The 10,651-nt window shown below is 31.1% G+C and overlaps 1 protein-coding gene across 1 annotated transcript in view; it reads right to left on the bottom strand.

Moving 5' to 3' along the window:
- LOC106475966 overlaps positions 1-9,809 on the bottom strand; it is a gene marked incomplete at its 3' end in the record, with an annotated part of 13,192 nt that extends 3,383 nt beyond the window's left edge. The window contains exons 1-5 of the mRNA XM_013936642.2: positions 9,732-9,809; positions 6,919-7,092; positions 4,294-4,354; positions 2,669-2,742; positions 1,911-1,959 (exon numbers count right to left, since the gene is read on the bottom strand). Of these exons, the coding sequence (XP_013792096.1) occupies positions 1,911-1,959; positions 2,669-2,742; positions 4,294-4,354; positions 6,919-7,018 (284 nt within the window). The remainder of the gene's footprint in view (positions 1-1,910; positions 1,960-2,668; positions 2,743-4,293; positions 4,355-6,918; positions 7,093-9,731) is intronic.
- Between the last annotated feature and the right edge of the window lie 842 nt (positions 9,810-10,651).

Here is a 10,651-nt window from a genome sequence, read left to right as displayed (position 1 = left end):
CTACAGAATGTAAAACCTAAATAACCATCTCCTAGGGACATACTGATTCAGATGTGAACAAAACGGCATTACTGTTCAACTACAGAATGTAAAACCTAAATAACCATCTCCTAGGGACATACTGATTCAGATGTGAACAAAACGGCATTACTGTTCAACTACAGAATGTAAAACCTAAATAACCATCTCCTAGGGACATACTGATTCAGATGTGAACAAAACAGCATTACTGTTCAACTTCAGAATGTAACGTAACCCAAATAACCACCTCCTAGGGACATACTGATTCAGATGTGAACAAAACGGCATTACTGTTCAACTTCAGAATGTAACCTAACCTAACCCAAATAACAATCTCCTAGGGACATACTGATTCAGATGTGAACAAAACGGCATTACTGTTCAACTTCAGAATGTAACCTAGCCTAAATAATCGTCTCCTAGGGACATACTGATTCAGATGTGAACAAAACGGCATTACTGTTCAACTTCAGAATGTAACCTAACCCAAATAACAATCTCCTAGGGACATACTGATTCAGATGTGAACAAAACGGCATTACTGTTCAACTACAGAATGTAACCTAACCCAAATAACAATCTCCTAGGGACATACTGATTCAGATGTGAACAAAACAGCATTACTGTTCAACTTCAGAATGTAACCTAGCCTAAATAACCATCTCCTAGGGACATACTGATTCAGATGTGAACAAAACAGCATTACTGTTCAAGTCAAGAATGTAACTTAACCTAAATAACCATCTCCTAGGGACATACTGATTCAGATGTGAACAAAACAGCATTACTGTTCAACTTAAGAATGTAACTTAACCTAAATAACCATCTCCTACGGACATACTGATTCAGATGTGAACAAAACGGCATTCTTTCTGGAAGGGCTGTCTATGTACATAATGTCTAACTGTGTATATCAAGTAGATTAATAGAGGTTTGAACTTTCTGTCCAGACCTGATAACAGGAAATGCCACACATTTTATAGGTTGCAGTAAATCAATGTTGATTTAATTAAATTCAAGTCTAGATAAACACACTACGTTTCCCCAGAACAAAGCCATGCTAGGCCTATCTGTAAATAGTCATCCCTAATTTGAAATCGATCAACTAAAGGCAAGACAGGCAGTCTGCAACACCCTGGTCGTCGACTCATGGGCTACTCTAACCTAACCAAATCGTGTGATTTAACCATCATTGTTATAAATTACCTAAGGCCTCAAAATTCAAAGTGTTTTCTGACAGCAACGGGTCACGAGCCATGAATACTTAGATTCACGGTCAGGGTATGCTGGACATTGGGCCACACCCACTCCTATAGGAGATATGTGTTTAAACTGTTTCAAATGCAATGATCACTCCTAATATGTTGCATATATTTAATAGTTTCAAATCACTAAGAAAATAAAACACTTCAAAGTAAATCAATTAATTTTCATTATTTTTTTTGAATGAGTGCAGTGCTAATACAAAATATTGACATTTCACCAAGATTATTAACATGTGATGATAATTAACACTCTGGTTCTTGATGAAGTAGCTTGAATTCATGTAAATGTATCACACAAGTAAAAAATATTTCCTTTTATAACACCAAAATCTACAAAATGAATCACTGAAGTGACAGAGAAACATTTATGATAACAATTGGCCTTAAAACGTACAAAAAAATGTAGTTTCAATTATTTTGTTGTTTTCAAAACTTGTTTACACTGATGATAAATCTAATCCTTTTCATTAAACATATAAATAAACACATGATCACGTTGTCAATAACTATAGACTAGTTCCTGGTAAAATACCCGTTACTAATCAAAAACATGAATCCTTATTTCTAGATACAAAACAGCATAAATCACGGTTCCAAGTTCAATAAATGGATACAAATAAATACCTTTCAGAGAACTGATGTTTGATTTCTGAGGTTTTTCCAAACTTTTGTTCTGTAGGAGAAAAAATACATACTTCTATATTTCAGATAGTGTTTGTCAGTACTACTGACAGTGTTTACAGTATATTCTATAATATGGTATTTCCTACCCTGTTGGTCAGTACTACTGACAGTGTTTACAGTATATTCTATAATATGGTGTTTCCCACACTGTTTGTCAGTACTACTGACAGTGTTTACAGTATATACTATAATATGGTATTTCCCACACTGTTGTCAGTACTATTGACAGTGTTTACAGTATATTCTATAATATGGTGTTTCCTACACTGTTTGTCAGTACTACTGACAGTGTTTACAGTATATTCTATAATATGGTGTTTCCTACACTGTTTGTCAGTACTACTGACAGTGTTTAAGTATATTCTATAATATGGTATTTCCCACCACTGTTTGTCAGTACTACTGACAGTGTTTACTTAATGAGGTACTTATTTTTATTAAAAACTACAATTAATGACCTAATGAGGTACTTGTTTTTATTAAAAACTACAATTAATGACCTAATGAGGTACATATTTTATTAAAAACTACAATTAATGACCTAATGAGGTACTTATTTTATTAAAAACTACAATTAATGACCTAATGAGGTACTTACACTACTAAATACTAAAATCAATGATTTTTATAGCTATTGGGCCAAAATATGGCAAGTACTCCCATAACATGTTGTAGCCAAATCAAAAAATGAACTTTACCAAGCAAAAGAATTTTTTGTTCCTGTTCTGCAACAAACGTCTTCATTTTCTTACATTCTTCACAAGGTGGTACACTGGAAAATTAGATAACAAAAAATACTAATTTCAAAACAATATTACTGTTCCTGTCACATCAATAGTATCAACCCTTGAGGTAAATATGTCGATTAAATCTTTAAAAAACACTCGTAGCTATTAACATTTCAACAGATTAAAAAAACTGTGAATCAAAATGTTACAAAAACCACTCTTAAAAGATTTCATAATTGTGACTTTAAGGATGTTTAATAATAAACACAGAAATAATACTTTAAAACACACCTGTGTGGTTAATTCATGTGCTTTTCTTTCGCTGCTATAGCACAATGCCACGAGCACCTACGTGTTACACATTACATAACCTTCATTTAACCCTTGAAAATGACAACCATAAGAAAGGATACTCCTCTTAAAACTTCCCAAAGTTTATTGGCTTCAAGTTTCTGACATGTCCTTTTGTCTACAAGTTAAATTTATGCTGGGAGAATTTATTTATAAATATGGCAGTGAAAGATTATTAATACTAATAAGCATAATTCCTTAATAATTTCTCTTCTATAGCAAATATATTAAACTTTTTTTGTTATACTTATAATCCTCCAAGAGATTATTCCTGGTATACCAATCTTTCTCGTACCTATCAGATTTTTTTTTCTCTTGAATGCTACATTTTCTCCAAGAAAAGCAAGGAATACGATACAAAATTGTGGAAGATTCCATGACAGTGATAAGATACACGAGATCAAAGCTTATAAAACATGAATTTTATTTTAAACCAAAGATTATAAACAAGATCTTATGGTGCAAGAACTTTTTTTAAGCTGGCAAAGCATTATTATAGTCAATGATATTTGTAATAAAACAGTAGTGTTAAGATAATTCTATTTTTAAACACTTCAACCACACAATGTCTGCCATATCCACTGCTAATGACAAACTTTGCTAACTACAAGAGCTTATCAAGGCAGCTAGGATACAACAAACATAGTAATTATATGAATGTGACTTGTTAAAATAACCATTACAAATAACTACATGAACTAAAACGGCTTATCAAACTCTTTACCTGTCAATCTTCTTCTGTTTATTTATCATCTGCTTCAATGTGACTTGTTAAAATAACCATTACAAATAACTGCATGAACTAAAACGGCTTATCAAACTCTTTACCTGTCAATCTTCTTCTGTTTATTTATCATCTGCTTCAATGTAACTTGTTAAAATAACCATTACAAATAACTGCATGAACTAAAACGGCTTATCAAACTCTTTACCTGTCAATCTTCTTCTGTTTATTTATCATCTGCTTCAATGTAACTTGTTAAAATAACCATTACAAATAATTGCATGAACTAAAACGGCTTATCAAACTCTTTACCTGTCATTCTTCTTCTGTTTATTTATCATCTGCTTCAATGTGACTTGTTAAAATAACCATTACAAATAACTGCATGAACTAAAACGGCTTATCAAACTCTTTACCTGTCAATCTTCTTCTGTTTATTTATCATCTGCTTCAATATGACTTGTTAAAATAACCATTACAAATAACTGCATGAACTAAAACGGCTTATCAAACTCTTTACCTGTCATTCTTCTTCTGTTTATTTATCATCTGCTTCAATGTGACGATTTCATTTTCTAATTCTGCAGAAATATACAAAAATCTATAACCAGGGTTTTATATAAGGTTTCAGGACTAGAAATGATATACCTAGTTCTGATTGTGAAGCACCAAGACCTTTAAAACAAAACATAAAAACTATAATCTGGGTTTTATATAAGGTTTCAGGACTAGAAGTGATATACCTAGTTCTGATTGTGAAGCTCTGAGACCTTTAAAACAAAACATAAAAATATATAACCTGGGTTTTATATAAGGTTTCAGGACTAGAAGTGAAATACCTAGTTCTGATTGTGAAGCACCAAGACCTTTAAAACAAAACATAAAAACTATAACCTGGATTTTCTATAAGGTTTCAGGACTAGAAGTGATATAGCTATTCTGTGGACTTGTTGAATGTTAGTGTGGTGATGTGGTGTGTGGACTTGGCAATACACTATCTTGGTAATGTCATATGATAGTTTCAAAAAGCACTACACTATCTTGGTAATGTCATATGATAGTTTCAAAAAGCAATACACTATCACAGTAATGTCATATGATAGTTTCAAAAAGCACTACACTATCTTGGTAATGTCATATGATAGTTTCAAAAAGCAATACACTATCACTGTAATGTCATATGATAGTTTCAAAAAGCAATACACTATCATAGTAATGTCATATGATAGTTTCAAAAGCACTACACTACCTTGATAATGTCATATGATAGTTTCAAAAGCACTACACTACCTTGATAATGTCATATGATAGTTTCAAAAAGCAATACACTATCATAGTAATGTCATTCAAACCAGTGGTCAAACTTACTCAACTGAAAATTTCTTAAAAACAAAACAATTCAATGAAAGCTAGAATTTAAAAAACAACATTCAACATGATAGTTATTTCTTTAGAGCTTAGCAATTAGTGGTATTTGCTACATCTAATCAATAAGTTCATGGTGTGTTTACATACAATTAATCAATAGGTGTGTGCCCTCTCCACCCCCATCCCCAATACAAGCAAGAAATAAAATAAAATGGGATGCTAGCCTCATCTTTCTTGAAAACTATGCCACTATTGTAATACAGTATTAATCTTTTTATATTTATCTGCCTTGTTTTGTTTTTCTTAAGGAAGTTTTGAATCATTCTTGGTTTCATATGGAGACCTCTTAACATGGTCACCATTTTTGTATTTTTCTCTATAACAATATTTTTTAATATAATCTGGACATTTTGTATTTGGCAAATCAATCACTAATGTTAACTAAATACCACTAAACAGTTGCCATTATATTTGTTTTAAAATAGTGATCATCTCTAAATCAAATAAGTTGATAATGATTAAAACATTTTACTATCAGCGATAATGGTGTTTTTTCATTTATACCATGCAACCATTACAATTAGAAGTAATTAAGTAGCCAGTTAGCCAATTTATTTGTGTACATTGTTTGAATAGGATAAACATCAGAATATTGAGTAACGATCTGAGTCACCAGAATATTCTGTAGTCACTTACCATACTCACTAAACAGTAAACTTGTAGATCTGATTTGGTGAATATAATAAAAAATCAACTCATGCTTACTTGCAAACATCGCAACTCGATAAAAATCACAGTACATCTATTAAAAGTAGAAATATTGTGATTTTAAACAACGAATCAGATACCATTATCAAGCTTTAAACAATCTCAAATCATGCGACTTTTGTTTTATACTATGTATGTATATATATATATCTTGAACCTGATGATAACTAACATTGTTCAATTTGTATCCCTTTTCTTTGTTACCCACCCAACCCTTCACTCAACAGTACAAGCTTACCTTATCTCAAGTTATCTGATGTCTCTCATTGAAGAAATTTTCTATAGCTTTCAGATATAATTTAACAAACAAATACTTTCACAATGTTTACAGAAGTTCTGAAAAATAAATATTAAAATCTATATATTTACTCTACTATTACGTGATATTTAACTTCTTTATAGCTCTGTTTTATTAGTAAATTATAAAACCATTTGGTGTGGCACCATAGCAAGGTTTCAATATTTGACATTAAGAAATAGATAAGGTAGTCTCAAGAAGTGACAGCTTCTTAGTAAAAATAAAGGTCAGAAGAATTCTTAAAAACATTGACGTTGTTTTGCTCCCAGACAAAAATAAACTGCAGCTGTGCAGAAATAAACATACAGTCATGTTTTTTTTACTTTTTTCACGAATTATGCTAAATAAATGTTTGAACATGACAAATATTGCTGAGTTATAGTATAACTCTGTTATACTAATACATGCCAGAGTAAAGTGTATTCTAAAGTAAACTCTGTTATACTAATACATGCCAGAGTAAAGTGTATTCTAAAGTAAACTCTGTTCTACTAATACGTGCCAGAGTAAAGTGTATTCTAAAGTAAACTCTGTTATACTAATACTTGCCAGAGTAAAGTGTATTCTAAAGTAAACTCTGTTATACTAATACGTGCCAGAGTAAAGTGTATTCTAAAGTTAAACTCTGTTATACTAATACATGCCAGATTAAGTGTATTTTAAAGTAAACTCTGTTATACTAATATGTGCCAGAGTAAAGTGTATTCTAACCTTTCACTTGTTTCCTGTGGGCGTAATATACTTGGCGTAGTAAAAAACTAATAGATGGGTTTGTGACTGGCCCTTCACTTGAATCTTCTGCTGCTGACATATTCTTGAAAAAATAAACTAATTGGAAATTTTTGTTGCATAATTGACAAGAATCAGACCAGTCACATTCTCCAACTGAAACAGTAAAAATAAGAAGTTATATATATATATAAAGAGTACTGTTTTAACTCTTGGAAGACTTAAAAACCACAGAAAAACATCACAAATACAAAGAGAGAGCCAGGATATTTTTAAGGAGTAGAATATTAAAATTAATATTTTAAAACAACTAACTGGTTCGCTACAAGTTTCTAGTAAAATGAATGCACTCAGAGCTGTGCAAAAAACAAAACAAATGGAAACAATAAAAAACATCAAATTAACATCACACACCATTTCACATACATTAACATCAAAAATACATCTTCATCTACGTTCTAAAGCTTTACGATTGGAAAGTGCATTTTAAACATCTAAATCAAATCAACCTTACTTCTCCAAACTTTAAATGATACAAGCTCAAGTGATGTGTAGTAGTTTTGAACCTTGTGTCTATTAAACTAGGAATAATTCCCACAGTCCTCACAACTCTTTCAAGAAACTTAGCATTCACAGAAACCAGTCCTAAATCTAATATTCTAAGAGAAGCCTTACAAAAAACAAGCTTTCTTAGTTTCACATCAATTAAAATTAGGAAATCATCACTATATATTCTCATTTACTGTCTATTTACCTGTGATCTCAAAAAGACAATGATAACTTGTATCTAGTCCTAGGCATATGTTTGGGAAAAAAGTAAACAGATGCTGTCATCTAAGAAACTTAACTAGTTGCTGTGCAAAAAAAAAAAAATTTCACACGAAAACCATTATGATTTTCAAAAAGATTAATTTCTAAATACCAACTTCACAAATTCCCTGATGTTATAACACAAATCTAATGAACAGGACTTAACACAGAAATGGATGATTATTCATCTTCGGTAATTTATTAATCATTGGCCACATTAATAGATTACATCCATTTAATTGACAAGCACAAGAAGAGATAAATTGGCAGAAGATTCTGCCACAGTTGTCTTCCATCCAGTCATCAGTTCAAAAAAAAATTATACATTTTGTATTATATTAACCCTAGAATCATCATAATTTAAGCAACACATTATTTGTGGATCCAAATAATATACGAGCCATACAAAAAAATAGTTCCATCAATACAGGAATCACAGCAATCTTGGTGATAACTTGTGGCAAGGGAAATATATTTGTCTACAATGACCATTTGACATAAAATTACTCAACACAGATAATGATAAATATAAAAACAAGTCAGTTATTTCAGGATTGAAAAGGGAAGTATAAAGAAACATCACTTACAAATTGAAGCTACATACAAGTCTAGATAACTAGAATATCTAAATGACAATTAGACTTTGATAACAATGTCTGAGAGTATCTGATATGGGAGGATGTGTAAAATGATGAATCACAAATAATAATACATATTTCCAATCAACTATTACTATTAGTACATAGTGAGAGACATGCTGCACAACAACCAAAGGCTTGCACATTATTTCAGGTCATTCCAAAGTCTCTATGTGTTTACCTTCCACGTTTGTACATTATTTCAGGTCATTCTAATTGTTACATTAAAAACTTACAGTAACTATTTAAGTGAATATTCGTATATTATGTTTTGTTGTCAGCCATCTTTAGATTTTGATATGTCTATGTCTCTCACGTTCGTTACATACATCTTCAGTCCATTAACTACCTCTAGCTTAGTTTCACCTAATTGAATATTTGTCATTCACAACATTCATGAGCCACTAGACATCATTCTATTATTTTGCTATTCATGACCAAAAGCCTATAAATAAATAATTTTTCAATGTCCTCTGTTCTTCAGTACCTGACACTTATGTACAAACCAAGTGACACTTTATTTTACTTTATAATGTCACTCTTTTGTTTTATTTCGAATTTTGTGCAAAGCTACACAATGGCTGTCCGCTCTAACTGTCCCTAATATTACAGTGACAGAGAAGACAACTAGTACTAGATGAACTAGTCAACACCATTTACTGCCATTGCCAACTAGATTGGGTGTCAAATGCCTTAACTACCAGGTCAATATCACGCTAAAATGTACATATTTGTTAAACTAACTAAACCACTGCACTTTCTAACTACGTTAATTTAGTAATTTTGGTCACTACCTTCGAACTGTAGAACATTATAATCCTATTAGTATTACTAAAGTGTCAGTGTCCAAAATCACGAAAATTAGCTACACTCAAGTTACTGTGTCGGAGAATGCCAACAGTAATATACTAACAAAGTTACACTGTCTTTGAAACTTAACTTAGAAGTAAGAGTGGCTGAACTATACTAAAATAAACTAAGTAAAGGATAAAGCGGCAGATTAGGCCTGATCTTGTAGTTGTAATTGTACGGTAGGATCTTCTTTTTCTAATTCCTAGCATTTTAATTTAACTTTAAGAGAATTTCTTATTAATATTAATAAGTTTCACTGGACCAATAACAAGAAAACAAGTGAGATATTCTTTACTAAAATAAAGGTAAAGCCTTTGGTCTAATCTTTTATTTAAATGATAATTTATCAATATCATTGCCATTATATATAATATTATATTTATAAATAACGTTATATCGTCAAGTAATACTAATAGTAATTCGAAAAATGTTCATTATTAATTCAAACATAAGTTATTCGATTTCTTTTCAAGTATTTTAACTTAAAGGAGTTACCTCGTTTGTTTTTCTTATCGAATTTAGTTTTATGCACTGATAGTAATAATATTCCTGTATAACATGTCCAAACCTGAGTTTTCTCAGACTGTTTCCGTTAATAAATATCGCGCGTCTTTCTGACAGTATTAACTCACGAAATCTCTGAGAATGGACGAGACTCAGCTGAAATACCCTACTTACGGTTACGTTCGGCTCGTTAGATGGTTCACTACTATCACTGACTGAGAGAGTTCGTGAGTAAGTCAGCTCTGGTACAAATTTTCTGCTAATGATTTACTATATTGATACTATTTCTCCGAAATGTGTAAAAACCAATAAATATTTTTTGTTAAGAGATAAAAAAATATATGTACAGAAATTTTGCGAAAGTATATTCTTAATAGTTGTTTTCCGGAAATGAACTAAACATTATTTGTTTTCTATAGTTTTGAAAAACCTCATAATGTACATATCTTTAAAAGTTTTACGTGTATCCTTCTGACTTATATTATCTAAAATCTTTCACAGGCAACATATTTTGTGTAGTAAATGCACCTAAATATGGACGATTCAGCAGAGGATATTGTTGGTTACTATGGATATGATATGGACCAAGTAGAAATGTTGTTAGATCCAGAAGATCCTGATTTTTCACCAGAATTTGAAGATAACGCAAACAACGATTATGGTAAGTACCGATTTAACAGTTTCCTGTGTTCTGTAAACATTAGGTTTTTACTCCGACCAAATTATCTTAAAACTACTCCTATTTTGTTTATATACAAGTATATATATATATATACTTTTTGGTGTATGAATAAATAGATACTGCATGTAACACCGTTACTGAATACAACAAATAACACACTATAGATCGTTTTTCAATGGAATAACATTACAATAACAATGATTATGATTTCTAACTAGTCTTCCTTTAT

The sequence above is a fragment of the Limulus polyphemus genome, unplaced genomic scaffold (assembly GCF_000517525.1).
Source record: "Limulus polyphemus unplaced genomic scaffold, Limulus_polyphemus-2.1.2 Scaffold9528, whole genome shotgun sequence".
Lineage (NCBI taxonomy): Eukaryota > Metazoa > Arthropoda > Merostomata > Xiphosura > Limulidae > Limulus > Limulus polyphemus.
This window is presented reverse-complemented; position numbering and strand designations above follow the sequence as displayed.